This window comes from Lathamus discolor, chromosome 11 (genome assembly GCF_037157495.1).
Source record: "Lathamus discolor isolate bLatDis1 chromosome 11, bLatDis1.hap1, whole genome shotgun sequence".
Taxonomy (NCBI): Eukaryota; Metazoa; Chordata; class Aves; order Psittaciformes; family Psittacidae; genus Lathamus; species Lathamus discolor.
Window position 1 is genome coordinate 6,763,609 of NC_088894.1, and position 19,871 is coordinate 6,783,479.

General features: G+C 49.5%; 1 protein-coding gene and 1 long non-coding RNA gene across 2 annotated transcripts; one reads left to right on the forward strand and one right to left on the reverse strand.

Moving 5' to 3' along the window:
- Positions 1 to 2,138: 2,138 nt before the first annotated feature.
- On the reverse strand, positions 2,139 to 4,251 carry LOC136020310 (uncharacterized). Its single transcript, XR_010615280.1, has 3 exons — positions 3,934 to 4,251; positions 3,685 to 3,844; positions 2,139 to 2,880 (listed from the first exon to the last, which is right to left on the reverse strand). It is a non-coding gene; the product is annotated as an uncharacterized LOC136020310 (long non-coding RNA).
- A 2,727-nt stretch (positions 4,252 to 6,978) lies between these two features.
- CEBPB (CCAAT enhancer binding protein beta) lies at positions 6,979 to 12,271 on the forward strand. Its single transcript, XM_065691307.1, has one exon. It carries the CDS (start codon positions 7,279 to 7,281, stop codon positions 8,275 to 8,277), a length of 999 nt encoding a protein of 332 aa, XP_065547379.1. The 5' UTR covers positions 6,979 to 7,278; the 3' UTR covers positions 8,278 to 12,271.
- The last annotated feature ends 7,600 nt before the right edge of the window (positions 12,272 to 19,871 follow it).

The following is a 19,871-nucleotide window of genomic DNA, read 5'->3' on the forward strand; positions in this document are numbered from 1 at the left end:
CCGCGCCGCGCCGCTGCGGGAGGGAGGGAGGGGGCGGGCGGGCGCGGCTAGCCACGCCCCGGCACCGCCTCCCGCCTATCGCCGGCGCCACCGCCCTGCGGCCGGGCCAATGGGCGGCGCCGCCCGGCGCGGAGGAGCCAATAGCGTGGCGGCAGGCTTCGGCGGCGCATCTGGAGGCGCCCCGCCCCGCCCCGCGGGCCGCAGCTGGCTGTGGCCGGCGCGGTCCCGGCAGCGCCCTCCCGCGCTGCGCCCTCTGCCCGCGCCTTGCGCGCCCCCTGGCGGCGCGGCTGCCCCGGGGCTGCGCGGAGCCCCGGCGGTCACGCCCACCGGTAACGTGCCGGCGCCGCGCAGCCTTCGCCGGGATCCGGCGGTCATCGCCCGCCGGCGGCCCCAAAGAAACACAGCCCAGGGTGGGAGAGAAAGCCCCACACGGCGTCTCAGTACCAGAGTGCGTCTACGACCATGATTTCTGCAACACGCTTACCTGGGTACCGGATAAAATGGCACTAAAATAACAAGTGTTTCAAATAACTGAACAGATTTCACTTAGACATTTAAAATGGATCCATTCGCAGCGGGTGAAATACTAAACCAGGCGTCTGGTTGATCACAGAATCATAGAACCATGGAATGGTTGGGTTGGAAGGGTCCTTAAAGTTCATCCAGTTCCAAGCCTCTGTCACGGGCAGGGACACCTTCCACTAGAGCAGGTTGCTCCAAGCCCCCGTGTCCAACCTGGCGCTGAACACTGCCAGGGATGGGGCAGCCACAGCTTCCTTGGGCACCCTGTGCCAGCGCCTCAGCACCCTCACAGGTAATACTCGTGCCAGGTCACTGGTAGGTTTCCCGACACATTGCTTCACTTTCGGGGTGCTATTTCCACCAAGCACTATGCCCATGCGGTGCCAGACCCCTGTGGTTCACCCTTTCTCAGTGTGAGGTGGCACGACGGCTGTGGCAGCTATGAGTCGGTGTCCCAGCCCATGTCAGGAAACTGGATGATCTTTAAAGTCCTTCCCAACCCAAACCCAAACCATTCCATGGTTCCATGGTCCCACATCTAGAACAAGGCTCCTGAGCCTCTGAATGGAACTCTGCACTGAGAGCGCTTCCGCAGGAAAACCTGTGCGCTCTCTGGGGTGACAAGGGCTATATGGGGATACGACAGACCGCGCTGCTGTACAGACCTCCGGAGGAGCTGCCTCCCCGCCGGGTTTGCTCAGGGGCAGCAGCCAGCCAGGCCCTGCCGTGCTGCGCTCATCCCGCTCGCTGCTCCCGGGGAGCAGACCGGGGGCTGTGCGGGCAGCACAGCGGCGTGCGGGCTGCAGGGGCCTCGGGGCGAGCGGCGTTCAAACGCGCGCCCGCGCGGGCTGCCGGTTACCGCCAACTGCCCCGCCCCGGCCCCGCCCCTGGCCCCGCCCCGGCCCCACCCCTGGCCCCGCCCCGGCCCCTCCGCGCGCCGCTAGGTGGCGCCCCAAGCCCGGTGACGGGCCCGGCCGAGAGGGCGGCGCGGGCCGGGTGCGAAGCCCGGTGCCCGCCCGGCGCTGCCGTGACCCCCGTTGAGCCGCAGCCACCCCCGGACGGGGACACGGGGCCCCCGGCTCCCGCTGGCACAGCCCTGGGCACCGCTTCACGCTGTGACTGACACCTGCCAGGGCACCTGGAGCTCCTGCAGACCCGACTGCTGCCCACCCCCAGCACGGGCCCGCACGCTCCGGGCTCACCGCTCTCCCCTGCACTTACGCAATTCCAGTCTCTTCCCGAGCCACAAGGCACAAAGGGAGCAGAAACTGGCTGCAGCTCCCTTGCTGGGCTCTGGCATGGGAAAGTGTCAGTGGGTGGGAGAGCCGGAATGGCCACTCCTACGGCTCCCGTCTGAGGATGAAAATGCAAAGACACGGAGACGAAAGGGACCAAAAGGCGAGGTGTGTGGAGGATGGTACCCCATGGCTATCACTGCCTGGTACCCAGTCCACCAAGGCCAGCTGCCAGATGACACAGACCAGCCCAGGGGCTGCTTTTAAGTGCCAGTACTCACACCGACAAGTCCTAACTGATGCCTGGCAGCCCCACTTTCTCCATGATGCTTGACACAGGATGGGAGCAGAGGGAAAAGAAAGTATTTGTGCAGTCAAGGGCATGGACCTTAATGCTTTTAATGAAGAAAAATCTTGTTTCTTAAGCCCACTCTCTCATCACTCTTAAGTCCTCCCTTGGTTTATGTCACCCCAGCAGCTTGGGGCACATGGAGTGCCAGCTACCCAGTTTGCAGCCTCAGCACCTCTGAACAGCTCTCCTCTTTTAGAAACTTCCCAAGTTCTGTACTAGGAAATTCTGACACTTGGCAGGGTCTCCTGGAGGGACAGAATTCCTGTTCCCTTGATGGATCTTTCAAAAGCTTGCATATGTTAGAAAAAAAGCATTAATACATGATCTTAATAAATCCATCAAAGAAAGAGGCCACAATTACCTAGGAAATGTCAGACAACTGCGGAAAAGTTCTGGAAAGCTGGTGGACAGCAGCTTCTTTGCCAGTTTTTTTTTTTTTGGAATACAAGAGAACAGGCTACTCATAAACCACAAAGTCACCTCTTACAGTCCCTGCTTGGAAAGACAGCCCATGTCTTGCCAGCCAAACGGCTTCAGCGCGACTGTGCAACACAGGGCTGGAGACTCTAGCTTCTGCTTTGTCACTGTCCCGTTCCGGGGGCGTTGGTGTGCACTCTGGCTCTCCCTCCACCTCTGTCTCTTGCAGAGTCACAGAGTGGGCGCCCTGACCTCCAATTTGCTCTGGAAAATTTTCCGTCGGGCTGGGGAAGGTATGTTGCTCATGTTGTCTGCAGGCAGCGGTGCCAATCTCCAGGTGTCGTCTCTGCAGCACTGTAGGGCAAAGAGCAACGTGTAGATAAAGTGGGATTGAGCAATGCAGCACTGCAAATGCTAGGTCAGAGGTGAGCAGAAAATCAGCAGAAGACCAACAAATACCCGAGCATCACCAAGTCACATGGAAACAAGGGGCGAGGGAGCACTTAGGGAGGGGGAGGACTCTGGTCTCTAACAAAAGAAGTGAAGGAGGCCAGGAGACAGGGCCTGCAAGCGCCTGGGGAGCTCCCTGCCACTGGAGACTGCAAGGCAGGGTATCGCTGCTGCGGTTTCAGAAGAGAGGAAAGCATGTGGCAATCAGTTTTTATGTTAAAATGAGGCAAAGTCTTGAGGCTGGTCTCAGGGCTGGGGGAGACGGAAGGAGAGCCAACCTCTCTCCGAGTTGAGACATTGCCCCTGCCTGACATTTCATAAGGGCTGCTTTTTTACACCAGAGAACAGCAAGTGGAAAGCAAGAGACTGAAATCTGGCCTCTGCCAGGTACAACTTAAGAGTTGTCGTTGGCATAAGGTGTGCGGCTGTATAAAGAAGTACCTGGGGGTAGGAAGAGGAGCAAACACAGCTCACAACATGCTCAGAAATACATTTCAATTTTACTTCTCTGTTTTGCAGCCCTTACTTATTGCAACATCACTCCACTTAAGCCAGTCTTTCAGGCAAGGTCCCCTCCTACCCCCCCGAGACCTTCCCACACCACCTCTGTGCTCTCTCCCAGCCTGCTTGTTTGCATGGATACCACTTTGCTCTGGAACCCCTCACATTCTCCTCTTCAGCCCATTTCCAACACACTACCTACAGCACCTTGTTCATCGATGCAACTCCCAACTTCTGGCACAAGCCTCTTTCCTCTTTGTCCCTCTTTTACCCATCCTTGTTTTGCTCTGCAGGGCAGGGTGAGAGGCTGTGCTCACACACAGTTTAGCATGATACAGCTCTGATCTTCCTGACCTGTTAGGAGCTACTGCAAGGGAAATAATACTTGAGACAGATCTGCAGCAAGAAACATCAGAAATCACAGACATCCCAGAGTATGGTCCTCAGACCACAGACCTTATAAACACTTCAGCGTTTGAGCCATCACCATCAAACTAACAGCGTCTCCCCAAAGCTGGTGTCCTTCCAGGGACAGCTGCTGCAGACCTGGAGCGCATGAACTGGAAAGCTTGCAAAAAATCCTGGAAAAGAAGACCATTTCCAGGAAGAAAATGCCTTTGCAATGCTTTATCGTAGGTCTGAGCCTGGAGCTGGAAAGTTGTGGCTTTTACAGGACTAAAGAGAAACTGAAGAGCAGAATTTAATTCATTACAGAAATGAGCACTGAGATTCTCCCCTCCACCTTTTCTAGTATCTTTCTGTTACCCTCCCAGTGCCTACCTTGTTTCACACATGAATGTAGGGGGATCTGGATTCTATTGCATCAGATTTCTTTCTGCTCAAAGATGCTTTACGTTCTTAGTAAGCGATTTGTGAGTTATGCTGTCTCCTTCCTCAGCTGACTAGTTCTGAAGAAAAGAAAGCATGGAATCACTAGGAAGAAGGTGCTTTCACGGAAGTGCTGCCTTCATGTTCAAAATTACTCTGTTGGGAGACAGAGCAAACCTGCTGCCCTTGGGTTTTTCACAGCAGTGCCTGGATCCCTTCGCCAGGAATCTCTGCATCTATTCTCATATCTAAAGCATCTCTCTGAAGAGTTTTCCAGGACGATTACTAGCAGCTTCTGCACATGTGGCCAGGCCAAGGGACAGAGCTCAGGGTGCCCAGGCCTCCCCTCAACCCTCACGGTGCGAGCCTCTCTCTGCACCTGTTCCCATTCCAAAAACCCCATTTCTGGCCATGCATTTGTTATGACAAGTGCAGAAACAATTTACGAGAGACCAGAGTTAGCTCAGAACCTGCTTGTCGAATGCCAGGGTTTTGGATACGTGGTTAGAGCCGCCGACAAGGTTCCCATGAGAAGCTGAGAACGGACGTTGGCTCCATGAGAGTGGATGCTGGGGTTTGAGGTGAGCTGGAGGAAGTTTAAAGAGATCCAGGTACATCAGGGAGGTGAGGGGGGAGAAGGCAAGGAGGGGACAAGCTGGGCATCCAACCTCAATTACCACCCTGGCTGACGTGTGATCTCGGTGACTACAGGATTACTCAGCACTGGCCTGGAAGCGAGGTGTGGGCCACCCCATCCCTGATACAATCTGTTTCACATGACAGTTGCACAGACAGTGTATTTTGTTAGGGAAGATCAGCCCCGGCAGGAGTACAAGTGCTGCGGAGCAGGGGAGGATAGGGCAGAAACTTGAAAAGGGCGAACTGAGATCTCCAAAAATGCCTTGAAAACTGCCCAGGAAAGTTACCAACCACTCTGAGCGCTCGACTTTACCCAGCAGCGGTGGTGAGCTGGAGACCTGTCAGGGTAATGCCGAGAAACGCATCACTACAGCAGGAGACCTCCTGCTCTGGGTCCCTGGGACGCCTGGGAGGTAGGAAGCACATGAGGCCGACTTTCAAGAGCTCGGTTACAAGGGCCAGTTGGGGCAGCGGCTGGAGGTAACTGCCAGATCAGAATGCAGGATAAAGGCGCAGAACGAGGGAGTAAACAGCCAGAAGAACAAGCCCTGGCTCACTGCGACTTGCCAGTATTTGCACCCAATACAGATGTTTGTATTTATGAAGGTATGGGCTCCAACCCCAACCTCCAGACCCAGCGCTCTGGCCAGACCCAGCTCCAATTTAATCTCTGGTGCATTCACCAAAGATTAACTTGGTAGATAAAGATGGAACTAGAACTATTTGAAGCCTGAAAACCTGTTAGGGTACTTCTGCTATGGAAAGAAAAGAAATCCTTTTAAAACTTGGAAAGAAAAAGCAAATTAAAAACTAAAGTGAGAAAAAGTCCGATGATCACTGCCTGATTCTTGAATCCTTCCTCTTTTCAAAGTTCTGAGGTTTGGACATTATGAACAGTTGACTGTTTGAATCGTATAATGCAATACCTGTTCCTCTGGCTTAACGTTACAATATTTCCCACACCGCAGGATTGCTTCACATTATTCTAAGAGGCAATGTCATTTTCCCTGCAGTGCTGGGTCTTCTTTACTGAGGCGAAGGACACTCCTACTTCCTTTAATTATATGTTTTGTTTTAAATTAATGTCCTTTATTCTGGGGATGAATCACCAGCTTGTAGACAGGTAAATGTGGGAGTAAGAGAGTGAAAATATAAGTTTGATTCCCAAGGTGGGTGTCTTTAATTAAAACGGACATCAAGATTCAGTCTTCCTTCCCAAACTTAACCCGCGATTCTAAAAACATTTGGATTCCATGTTTCTATGCACGTATTTCACTTCCCTTCTGAACCGTGTGGGATACAGTCAGTCCCCTTTGATTCCCTGTCGCCCGTGTACCCTGACAGTTGCACCATACCATGCAAAGCAAATATGCCAAGGCAAACTGTAAGGCCACCATCCCTGCACAAAGAGATGGCAAGGGGAGCTCTGCACTGGCTCGACTCTTTTGCCGCTGGCATGCAGGGGGCCTGCAGCAGCCCCCTGCCCTGCTCCGACCCCTCTTTGCTCCTCTCAGTGCCCATTCAGATGGATGGTGCTCACTGCCCCTGGGACTGACTCAAGCAAGCACGGGACGGAGAATAACGGGATCTGTCTGTTTGCAGCCTTTCCCCTGCCTCGCCTAAGGGGCTGCAGAAAACCCCTCTTCCCTCTGTTTCCCAAGGGAACAGGGGCGCAGCCGGGACCTGCACCCACCACCTCGGCAGCGCAGCCAGCCCCCAGCCCGCGCCCGGGCGCAAAGGACGGAGCCCCCGCGGGCACGGAGCCGGCGGCACCGTCCCGACACACGCGTGTGTGCGTGTCCCCCGGCCCCCAGCTCCTGCCGCCCCGGCGGGGCCCGGGCCCCGCTCCCCCGCTCCCCAGCGAAGCCCCGGGCGCAGCGCGGCCGCTCGGCGGGCACCGCGCTGGAAACACCCGCCCCGGGAGCCTCCTCCGGGGCCGCGGCCGGGGCCGGGGCCGGCAGTTACCGAGCGTGCAGCGTGGCAGGCGGCCAGGCGGTGACGCGCCTGTTGCTATGGGATCCACCGCCCCTATAAATAACCGGGGAAAGGAACTTTCCTAAGTCAGAGACTTTAGGACACGGGACCCAGAACCAGATGGTCCGGACGAGACGCGCCAGCTCCCGCCGCAGCTCCCGGAGCGGTGAAGCCCCGCCGCGCCGAAGGACCTGACCCAGCCCCGGTGGGCAGCGCAGCCGGGGGCCGTGCCCAGCACCGGAGGCTGAGGCCGGGTCCGGAGCCCCCCCATACAGCCCCAGCCCCGACGGCGGCAGCCTGACCCTCTGCCGGGGGGGCCCCCCGCGTCCTGTCCTCCTCCCCGCATCCCCCTTTGCTTTCATGCAACGCCTGGTGGCCTGGGACGCAGCATGCCTCCCCATCCAGCCTCCCGCCTTTAAATCCATGGAAGTGGCTAATTTCTATTACGAGGCGGACTGTCTGGCTGCGCTCAACAAGCTGCACCCGCGGGCGGCCGGGGGCCGCTCCATGACCGAGCTCACCGTAGGGGACCACGAGAGAGCCATCGACTTCAGCCCCTACCTGGACCCCCTGGCATCGCAGCCGCCGGCGCAGCCGCCTCCCGCCGCCGCAGCAGCAGCAGCAGCAGGGGGCAACTTTGAGCCTCCCTGCAGCAGCGGCGCCGGCCAAGATTTCCTTTCCGATCTCTTCGCCGAGGACTATAAAGGCAGCGGCGGGAGCAAGAAGCCCGACTACACCTACATCAGCCTCGCCCGGCACAGCCACCCCTGCGCCAGCCAGAGCCACAAACCGGGGGGCCTGCCGGGCTGCTTCCCGCCCCAGATCGTGGAGACCAAGGTGGAGCCGGTCTTCGAGACCCTGGACTCTTGCAAAGGGCCCCGTAAGGAAGAAGGGGGAGCCGGGCCGGGACCGGGGGGCATGTCCTCACCCTACGGCAGCACCGTGCGCTCCTACCTGGGTTACCAGTCGGTGCCGAGCGGCAGCAGCGGGAACCTGTCCACCTCGTCCTCCTCCAGCCCCCCCGGCACCCCAAATCCCTCCGAGTCCTCCAAGTCCGCCGCCGCCGCCGCCGGGGGCTACTCCGGCCCCGCGGCGGGCAAGAACAAGCCCAAGAAGTGCGTGGACAAGCACAGCGACGAGTACAAGCTCCGCCGGGAGAGGAACAACATCGCGGTGCGCAAGAGCCGCGACAAAGCGAAAATGCGCAACCTGGAGACGCAGCACAAAGTCTTGGAACTGACGGCCGAGAACGAGCGGCTGCAGAAGAAGGTGGAGCAGCTCTCCCGGGAGCTCAGCACCCTCAGGAACTTGTTCAAACAGCTGCCCGAGCCCCTGCTCGCCTCCTCGCCTCGCTGCTGACCCCCGGCCGGGCCGCGGGGCTAGCGGAGCCGCCGGCTCCTCGCCCCGCTCCGCTCCGCTCCGCCGGGCTGGGGGCGAGCCCGGGGGCCGGGGGGCTGGCTTTTAATGGTTTTTATGTTGGTTTGTTCTTGTGTTTTTTCGGTCTTTATTTACATGTGGGCGGAAGGCTCCGCCGCCGCGCGGGGATCTCCCGGGGGCTGTCAGCGGGGCGGCGCGGAGCGGAGGGGCCCCGGTCCCAGGGTCCCGGTGCCCCGGTCCAGGACGGGCTCTGCAGGCTGCTGGGCGCTGGGGTTATTTAAAAGAGCGAGAGGAGAGCAAGGGCAAAGTGATGCAATCCTTTAAGCATGGCTGGGAATGCTGTGTACATGATGCAATCTCGTGTAACTGTCAGTCATGAATTGAGTAATCTGTTAAAGATGTTCCTACAGTTTTTTTTTTTTATTATAAAGAATAATCTATTTCTATAAGAAAATACATATGTATATTTTGGGATCTATGCATTCTTGCTACATTTGAAGCATTAATGAACAATTTTAATAAACTTTATGACTAGGTTAAAGGAAGTAGCTTGTTTTATTTTGAAGGCACGTTTAAAGAGAGATTAAGCGCAGGGTTGAAATTCTAGCTGAATCTGGCTCAACGCTGGGATCTGGGATCAGGATTTTTGTTGCTCTTTTGGCTTTCTCTGTGACTCAGAGAAAGAAAAAAAAACCCAACCAAAACCAAAAAGCAAAACGCCCAAGAGAATCCCGGCAAAGAGCAGAGCTGAAGCTTTAGCCAGTTCTTGTTGCCTCATTTTATGTCCTCTAATCACTTGCTTTAGCTGCCGCTTGGGTGTTGTTTGGGGAGGAGGTGTTTGTGTTGAGTTTTTTGCACTTCTTGCTGTTCTGAACGTGTAGAGCAAGATGTGCTATCCAAACCATGACCAATCTTTGGCAAAGTAACACCAAGCCTGAAGTGGGAGGGAGGAAGAAAAAGTCAGGGAGGAAGCTTGAAATGAGGGTTTGTTCATGTTGTGTGTGTTTTTTCTTTACCAAGTTTCTATTCTCTATGATTCAGCTTTTCTTATGTTTGTAGTTTACAGGAATAAACATGAGAAAGTAGCATTTCTGTTGGATGTCGGTAATTTCGGGCATTGCTCAGGAAGCTCTCATGAAACCCGGCCAGGTGAGAGGCTTATGAACAACTCCCTCATCTTTCCTCTTGAGATGTCTTTCTAAACCCTGTAGAGAGAGCTTCTCTGACGAGAGCTGTTTGTTTCTGTGTGCATGTGTGTTTGCTGGGGGTAGGTGACAGATAAGGGTGGGGTGGCAGAGAAGGAGGTTTGTCGGAGGCCATCACTTTGGTTTAGGGAGAACTAAGGAACATGCCAGACTTGCCAGGGCTCCCAGGCTGTGTTATTTCCCCTGTAAGAAGTTAACAGTCTCCAGCTGGTTACATGGAGGGAGCTGAGCAAATGATCGGGTCTTACTCAGCATTTTCCATTTTCCTGTTAGGCCAAATTTAAGCATTAAGTTTTTAGATCCAGATTCCCTGTGCCCCAGAAAAGAAACTGCTTCGTGGCCTGTGCCCTGTTTGACAGCTGAACACAGAAGGATTTTTTAGTATAAAGGCTGTGGACTTGAATTCGCCCCTATGCATTCCAATCCAAACAGCAGTGGTTTGCAGAGGAACAAATCATCAACTTGTTGCTTATTTTTAGTGTTTCTTTAAGCAGAGAAGGTTTTCTGCTGAAAAAAAACGTTCTGCTTTTTTTGACACTTAAGATCCTGGCTTCCTGCGGGGAAATCTGCTTGAGAGAGCTCTCGCTGAAATTTGTTACGCATTCCCTGCCTCCCCCAGTGCCTCTGCAGCTCCTGAAAGGAGCCGTGCAGCAGTGAGCACTAATAGCCGTGCAGTAGTGAGCGCTAGGAGCCATGCAGTGGTGAGCACTAGGAGCCGTGCAGTACTGAGCAGCGAGCGTTACTCCTCATGCAGATTTCCTCTGTTTGCTTTTTAACTTGAACAGCACAGTTCAGTTGTTTTTATGAGACCCTAAGAATAGATTTTCTTGGGTGAGCTAGCTCCTGCACCAGCATGACTCAAGTTCTTGCAGGCAAGATAGACGTTAGATCTTGTCTTGACTGTCCCTCGTGACGATGATTACTCCAGCCTCCTGTGGCTGTTTATTCTACTATTCTTCTAGTTACGAAACTTATCCACATCGTTAGATTCTATTTTCTTGTTGTGCTGTAGGCCATGTAATGTTACCCAAACTTACAAGCAGCGCTCCCAGTCAGAGCCGAATGCTGCTGAGGGTGGAATTGCAGGACTGAAGCTGTCCTCGGGCATATTTCTTTCTTTCTTTCTTTCTGTCTAAATGACAAAGTTTCCAACAAAAGTTCAGTTCATGGGGGCTGGAAGGCAGGGGAGATGGAGAGATAAGATGTACTGAAGGTATTTATATTTGTTTAAATAATACTCCAGTTTTGGAGATAGAGCTCTACCAGGCATGAATGAGCTAATCCTCATCCTTAAACTTTGCCTGCCACAGTGCAGGGGAGCCAGGGTGGTGTTGCTGCAATGTAAAGAATGATGTTTGAATTTCTGTGTATTCCAGTGTATCTTTTAAGTAGAATTATAGATTCCTCGTTCAGGAGAAACTTGTGCAGCAGTGAGCTTTTGTCCAAAAGATGCCGTTGCAGGCAGGAAAGTTAAGGACAGAAATGCACCAATTTTACACTGGTCTCAGAAGGAATCTGTGAAAGTCAGGAAGAAAGTTCCCAAATCCTTCATTCTTAGTCTTGTACTACTCACATCACTTATATTTTAGGAGCTGTGTAGCACTATTAAATGCATGGAGGTCATGAAATACCCTGCTTTATAAGCAAGCATATGGAAAAGCCCCTGTAATTAAAACGTTTCCTATACAAGAAACAGTCTGGAAAAAAGCAGTTTGGAAATGAATCTGAGAAAAGTACAAGCACTAAAGCAGACACAAGATTCCAAATACCTTTTCTAATCACAGCAGGGGAATTGGAAAATCCCTGTCCAAGCAGTGGCTCAGCTCCAAATATTGATATAATTTCCCATTACGAATAAGATTCTGTTGACTGAAAGCAGTACTTGGTATGTCTTGGTTGTCTTCTAACAGGGTCTCTTGAGCTTCTTTTCCTAAAGCAACTCCATACAGCTTGTGGTAGGACTCTGCAGTCTGGAATTTTATGGAACTTTATAAACAGCATTTTGTTTGGGCTTTTATTTTTTAACCTTCAAATTATTTATTACATTGACTGATTCATATAGGGCTTTCTACTTACTTCTAAAATAATAGTGTGTCTTCCTATGTAGAAAGGAGTCTGTAAGATCAAATCCCTGGCATGGACGCCCCTTTTTCAAAGCACCTAGCTCTGTTCTGCTAGGTGTTTGAATTCAGTTGTGCTTAGTTCTGCAAAAGGAATCATATGTATAATTTTAAAGCAAACTATTTAAAAACACAATTATAATTTAGTTGCAGTTCTTCTATCTATGAATACAACTTATTCCTCTCTATTTATCTGTCCAAAGCATGTATAACCCTGTGCAGCTCTGACGCTGTGCGGTTCCTTTCACACTTTTCCCACTGCCTTCCATCGGGGACTCTTGGAAGATGCAGGGATATTCGCACTTCTTGCTATACGAATCCTTTCTCCTCTGTCACATAAAATCACTCAAATTCCACACATGCCCCAAAGGGTTACTGGGAGGGAGGCTTGATCACATTTGGTAACAGTATGGGTTTATTCTGCAATAGCCTTCAGATACTGAAATTACAGCCTGAAAAAAGCTTTGTGCACAATGTTTACCATTTCCTTGCTAGAACAATTGTCATTGATGTGGATGTGTATAAAAATATGAAATTACTCTCATACTAGCTAGTTTTCCAGCAATATTTCATTAGCTGTGACCGGAATAAAAGTCAATGCAAGTCAATATCTGCTTTAATAAAGAGAAAAAACATGTATATGAGGCCAAATTACACATCTGCTTTTGTTATTTATAGTGATACCACTTAAGATGCAATTAAGCATTGTCTTGTATTTTCCTGTCATTCATACCGACACAAAGTGAGTCTAAAGCAGCACCAAACTGGAATGCCAGGGCTCTGCGTTCAGTTTGTACTGGACAAAGATGACTTTATGGTGGATGGGGGGTAATAACAAATGTGGTTGTAACTTTATGCTACTGATTGCTAATTCCAAAAAAAGCCTTTATTACTCTCCTGAGTGTTAGCCTCTTTTATGTTTAAGTCTGCACAAATGTTTAACAGTCAGAATTTTAGGGCAAACCTCATATACAATTGTGAAGTGTGAAGAAAAATTTTAACCTACACATATACGTTGAAAGGTTCCTACGACATTAATCAGGAAATCCAAGCAAAACTAGGAATATCGTGAACTTCTCCCGCAGAAACAATTCTGTTCACATTCTGAACACATTTTTTAATCAATCAATAAAGTAAAACTAAATCTGTGTGGCCTAAAACTGTACATGGAATATGTGAAGGAATTGGTTCTCCTTTGAGAGATACTCACTGAACAGAGAACTGAAATCATTAAGCGAATGAAGTTCTATTCAACTCTTTGCTGGGACCCAAACACCAAAACATGGTCTGAGAGTTTGATCTTGGCAACACTAAGCTAAACTTCGGTAGAAACTCTATACTTGGATAATGACCTGAGGTTTTCCGAGGTTCCCGATCCTTTCATGTGTACTGAGGCTGTTTTGCCCCACTCTGGGCAGATGAGCAGCACAATCTATGGTGAGTATGTAAACACCTCAAAAGATTAGATATGGCCTCGGACTAACATCAGGATCATGTGAAATTTATGGTGCGGTGTTAGCCTGATGCAAAACTACCTGAAACTCCCAGAGCTTCTCCTTGAAATAATCCTGAGAACAGCCACATGGTGCCTGGATCATCACCCCCGGGGCTGGAGTCCTCAGGAGTTCCTAACTTCGGGACAGCTGTAATTCTCGTATGTTCAGTTTGATCTATTGGAAACTCAATTGGAAAAGAAAATGCTGAATTGTTCAAATGCTTTAAATTAGGGACTGTAGTGACAGGACAAGGGGTAACGGGTTCAAACTTAAACCGGGGAAGTTTAGATTGGATATAAGGAGGAAATTCTTTCCTGTTAGGGTGGTGAGGCACTGGAATGGGTTGCCCAGGGAAGCTGTGAATGCTCCACCCCTGGTGGTGTTCAAGGCCAGGCTGGACAAAGCCTTGGGTGAGATGGTTTAGTGTGAGGTGTCCCTGCCCATGGCAGGGGGTTGGAACTGGATGATCTTAAGGTCCTTTCCAACACTAACTATTCTATGATTCTATGATTCTAAATAAAAGGCTTTCTTCCCCTCCTGGAAATGGTGGTGGTTTGATCTGCCTGGATGTGAAAAACAGTAGGTTTGGGATTCAAAATGAGGATAAAAGGGTTAATAGTTGCTGAAGTGAACTGGTTTGCATTTATAATAGGGACACATTTAGTTCCAAACCTTCCGATTGGACTGGTTGCCACAATTTCACAGAGCAGTGCCAAATTTAACCCTCATTTGTTTTATACTTTTCACAAATTTATATATTTACTATTAAAGCTATTCATATACTAAATAATAATAAATTCCAAATAATATTTGCTAGTTAATTAAAAGCTAAGGAAGACTTTGATCTCCATCCAGTTTTCACCTTGCCCCATCCTATTTGCTCTTGCCTCTGGGATTCCCATATCACACATTATATGGCTATCAAAGCACTCTCAGAGTTCAGGCTATTTAAATCAGAGGGTTAAGTTAGGTCTCATAATTTCATACTATTTGCAGAATAAATCCTCTAAGAAGTGCTGGCTCGCTCAGCAGACCTGGTTGGATGCAGACACCTCTGTATTCACGGCAGTCAAAGAACTGTGTTTTTTGATAGAGGCGATGGGATGCTGTGCTCCCTATCCCCACACGAACAAACGCAACAGCTTGTTTTCTATAAATACCTCGGGTTTGCTAGTATATTGCAACAGCAGCTCATTAAGCCTGTGGTAAGTAGCTCATTGATGTTGTCTAGAAATTACAGGAATAGGAATCGCAGTCTCCGTCAAACAATGGAAAAATGCCTCTAACGCTTCTTCTGGGGCATTCCCCTCCTCCCTCAGCTCACCTGGGAGCCGCATCCACACAAGTTTCGCCTATATATTTTCTCCAAGCGAGCGGAGGAGCTTTGGGTTTAGAAATGAATGTCATGGTGACACGATGGGAAAATATTTCTGTGCAACATGATGAAACAATTACTTGGCTGAAGTAATTCAGGAAGGGAATCACAAGAACAAGAGAAAGTGCCTGGAGCCGGTTTGAGAAGCAGAAGGAGAGCGGTGGTGGCTCCCTAGCAGACACATTGTTTTGCTGATTTCCCCAGCCTTTGCCATCGAGACAATAACTCGGGGGTGGATGCCTCTGACAGTGATTTGCCGCACTTCTCCGAGCCCAGGTGTCTTACTTGAAACAGTAAGCCACGGGTTCTATCATTTTCTGAAACACAAAAGGCCAGAAAACGAACCTGGAATTGTAATTTATTAAGATACATAAGCATGTGCAACATGGAAATGTACAAGGCGCGGAGTAAAATCCGTGGGATAAACTTGGCACAACGAGATAAGCAGAATTACAGAAAAAGGAGTTATTATCAAGGAGTTGGGTTGCTTGAAGGAATGCAAGCTGGACCATAGCCACTTACTTACGCCTAACCTCAGCACACAGAGCTTTCGTGCCAGCTCTGTGAAGACAGACAACTTCCGAGCAGGGCTGCTTTCTTGCTGTTGAGTTATTGATGGCCACTCACGGTGGCAGAAAACATTTTTGTGCTTAAAATTAAGAACAGTGGGCTGAGGCCCTAAATCTGAAGGAGAAGAAGAGAATGCAAAAGTCCTTTATGTGTGACTTGAGCTACTGCATGCACACGGTGGGTCCTTAACCATTTTCAAGGCAAATTACACAGCTGAAGAGTCAATGAGTGCTGAACACCGACGGAAATTAAGGTGCAAAGAATAAATATGGAGCTCTGAAACAAAAGATACAGTTTCTGGTCCTGACTTTTTCACCAGTTTATCATGTTAGATTATCAGTTAGCCCCTAAATGTTATAGAGGCTGCATGCACACATGCACATCTCTAGTTGTAAGTGCAGTTACCATAGCTGCAGGTATATTTGCCTGTTATATATTTAGATCCTGATCTTACATATGTGCTTCACTTTATACACACAGCTGTAGTGATTTCAGTGGAACTATTATTACTTGCATGAGTAATGCTAAATGCATAGATCTGTATTTACATGGATGTATTTACATGGATCTGTATATACATGGATCTGAGATCACATTGTCTCTGGGAAAATTTTTCCTACTCAGTTAAAGAGCACATGCCCCAGCAAATTCTGAGCACTAACATTCTATGGGCTTTCAAACTCAAGAGAGCCACCCATGCACAGGGCATGATTTGTCTGTCTCTAATGTACAAGAGGAGATGACAGTGGCTTCAGCATTTTTGTACTTCCCAGAAGAAAAACCGACCCCAACAATCAAACATCTGACAAGAGGGGTGCAGACTGTGTTCTAACAGCTATCGCTGGATTCCAGTTCAATGAAGTACTTGAGTGCATCGCGGAGTCATAGATTGGTTTGGATTGGAAGGGACTCTAAAGCTCATCCAGATCCAACCCCTGCCGTGGGCAGAGACACCTTCCACTAGAGCAGGTTGCTCCAAGCCCCGTCCAACCTAGCCTTGAGCATTGCCAGGGATGGGGCAGCCACAGCTTCTCTGGGCACCCTGTGCCAGCGCCTCAGCACCCTCACAGGGAAGAGCTTCTGCCTAAGAGCTAATCTAAATCTCCCCTCTTTCAGTATGTTTCATATACCCTCTTTCAGTGTATGTTCTACCAGAGCAGAAGCAAAACAATGCTCAATACAAGCTGTAAGGTTTTGGATGTACCAAATGCTCTCCTGAAGCACATCCTTCTAGAGCCTCAGCTGTAGCTGATTAGCCTCTGGATTATACTGCTGTGATACAGCTGTAGCATGGGCAGAAGTCCTGGGAAGGAAACCATGATAGAAAAGCTGGATGTCCAGAAAGATGGTGAATGAGATGGACTCAACCAGGCCCAAAGGAATCCTGATTTCTTCCTACTGTGCTGAAGGATCCCATCCAGTTTGCATGCTGGCCAGGTCTGGCAAGCCACCATTTCAGAGCATGGTGTTAGTACCTGGCTACTGATCAAAGGATTCTTAAGCAATAACCCACTCCACATCAGCAAGAGCTGCTGCCAAGAACCATGGACTTCTATGGGCTGAAAGACAACTGATAAAGCAGGTGCTGAGAAAAGCAATGATGCCTGCATTGGGCAATCTAAGAGCTACTAATGGCTACTGGAAAATGTTATTTTTACTTTAGTTCTGCAATTGGCTTCAGCCTGGCTCGCTGGAGGCTCACACAGTGTTTGCACGGGGCTTGCCTTTCTTCTTTCTGCACAGCATTTTGTTTAGATGTCAGGGGAAAACCATGACTCCTTGGTAGTTCTTCCTCTGCCAATAACAAATATGGGTCAACTGCACCTTTCTCCAGAATTATCTCCTGTGGATTTTGGCTTGTGAGGGATGGGACACTCAGAATAGGTGCGAATGATGCAACTGAACCTCTTGTGATACAGTCCCATGCGTGGTAGTATGGGATCCAGTTCTTGAGCGGGGCTGACAGATTGGAAAGGGATTTGCATAAAGGACAAGAAGGCTGATCTCCATGTGCTGAAGAGGCCTGAAAAGAAGGAAGTGATACCAAACAGCACACAATTCTGGGAAGGCTCTTGCAGGCTGTGGCAGTGATGGGAACCGTTTCCAACAGACAGACGATGAACTATTTTCCCACTGATTTCATGGTAACATGAAGTGAAAATTCCACTCTTGTGCTTTTCTGCCAAGTCCTTAAAGGCAAACCTTTAGCAAATGGCTCCTGCTTTTGCATTGATTCACTAGCAGGTGCTCTTCTGCACGAGTCCTGCAAGAGCTTTATTACCAGAGGTACACTGACTATTAAGCAGCCATAAGCTTAACCTGGTATTTACTGTAGGACTGTGCCTTTTTATTGCGCAGAGGGAGGGAACTCCCTTCTCAGCCCTCCAGGTGGTCCCTTCAGGGCAGGGTTGAGGCACATTGGCGAGAAGGGGTGGGGTTGGGTGGGAGAGGCTTTCATTGCTGCCCTACCTGTTCTGGGCATAAATTGAAATGATCAGTCTTTAAACCCTGCCAATTAGGCATGCTTTACTGGCATTAGAGTCAGTTTACTATGATCGGTAAAACTAAAATGTTCCTTCTAAAGCAAAAGAGAGGCAAAATCCTGCTGTAACACAAGTACCTCCTGGAACAGGGGTATCAGGGTGCAGCAGTGCACTCTGTGGGGTACCTGCCCTAGCCCAGGCAGGCAGGAGCAGGGCAGCATTCTGCAGTACAGAACAGCTCAGGGACAATCTCCTCCTAACACGTTTGCATATCCCCTTCCAGCAGTGACTATCTATGAGCAGGGCAGCAGGATGCAGGCTGCAGCCCCCCACAGCATCCTCTCCTCTCCTATTCCACTTCAAGGTAGCATTAGATATGGGAAAAATAAAAGGAAATCAAAATAGTGATAACCCTTTCCTGGGTTCCACCTGCCAACAAAGCTCCACCTACTTGGGAGAGCAAAATGAGATGCTTTTACAAGACTATGAAACTGCTAATCAAGGTAGTGCATGTGCTCTCAAGTTAGCACCTTCCTAATCTCCTGATCAACAGATCCCTGTAGTGAAGAGGCACTACGGACCTTTTGGTCTAACACTTCTTGGTTTCTGCAGGCTGAGGCAGATGCCGTTCTAGTTTTCGCACACTGAGGGTTATCCTGATTACTATAAAGGCCAGAAATGATGGGGTTGGTTTTCTTCCTCAAACAACAGTTACCTTTGCAGCACGTGTTTCTGCCTCTGAAAATAGGGGTATGCTGTGCTGCCATGAAAACCACAAGCTGGCTTCATCCTCATCTGTATCCACAGAAGGAGAAGGCGAGGACCGTCTCCCAGCAGCCCTGTATTGCTTTCCTATGAACCACTTTGTCTCTGCTGGTCAAAAATAAGCATTTCTGATATCAGCATTTCAGGCTTTTGTGACCCTCACTGGCTTCAAAACAGGCTTTGTTCTGAGAAGGGCTTGTCACTGGCACTTTGCTATGCAGGAGGGTTTTTTAGGAAATGAAGAGGACAAATGGGAAAATTATTTATCCATGTAAAACTCATTTCACACTGCATAAAGCCCCACTGTGAGGTGTGCTGCCTTTCACTTGCCTTTCACTCACCTCCTGCACCCACAGCTTGTCGAGATCCATGCGAGTTTATCATCGAATCGCTCTTGTGTACAAATCCAGGGCAGAAAAGCCCACTTGTTATAAGCTTCTTCATAAATGCACTCCTAGGTTCTTCCCTCCTCTACCTACCACCATGTCTTGAGGAGCAGGGAGGTGAATGTGACCTCCAAACAAACACCTCTCTAAGCTAATTCGTGCTCTTCTCCAGCCTCTAAGATTAAACATTAGCTAGAGATGTCAGGAGGGCTTTGGCCACACTACACAGGTGAGTAAACTGGTGGGACCTGGTATGTGCAGGAGGGTGCTGCACTGGCTGTGTACTAAGTATTAAGCCCAGACGGTCGCTTTTCAGCCTCTGCTGCAGACTGTCCCACATTAATTAGGTAGAAGGGATGACCTAGTGATTCTGGAGAAAGGAAAGCAAGGTCCTCTATTTACCATTGCTGCAGACTTCTTGCAGGATCTCGGGCAAGTTACCTCACCTTTCTTTGCTTCAGTTCTTTATCTGCCAATAGATACTTCTGGATGTGTCTCAGGGACTATTTGTTTAAAGAGGTGTGAAATATGGGCTATAAGGCCTTAACAATACCACCTATTAATTATTTACAGTTTATACTAAAAGCTGAAAATAGAAATGAATTCAGCAGAGAAAGTCTTCTGGCAAAAATGACTGGAAGCACAACTGTCCCTCACCCCAAATGCTTCCCAGACAGTAATATGACCACATGGAGTTTGGCTCATTATGTATGTAAAACAGGCAGATGCTATTAGAAAGTAATTCTTTTTCACCCAGTGACTACAGAAGCCTGTCCATCATGACGAAATCCTCTGCAGGGGCCATATTTTTACCATGCCTCATACTTCTCAAGGTATTTGAAATCACGCTCAAGGCTGGATACTGTCTTCCCTTTTCTCTCCTTGGATGAGCTCTGCTTTCACAGAACTGCACTGAGGCCTCAGCATTTCCCCTTTTGAATACGCTTCCTTTTTACAGTATATAATTCCTGATGCTGGGGGGCATCATCACAATTTTAAGTATGTAGTAACGCACTGCTCAGAAACAACAGATCATGGTAATAAACCATTGACATTACCAGGAGACTTGTCAAACAACATGGAAAACAACTGAATGGAGTTCATAAAAGCATTTTTAAGAGGCTGGTGGAAGTGTTTTAAGAAAAAAGAAATTAGCAGTGTTTTGTATTATTAAGT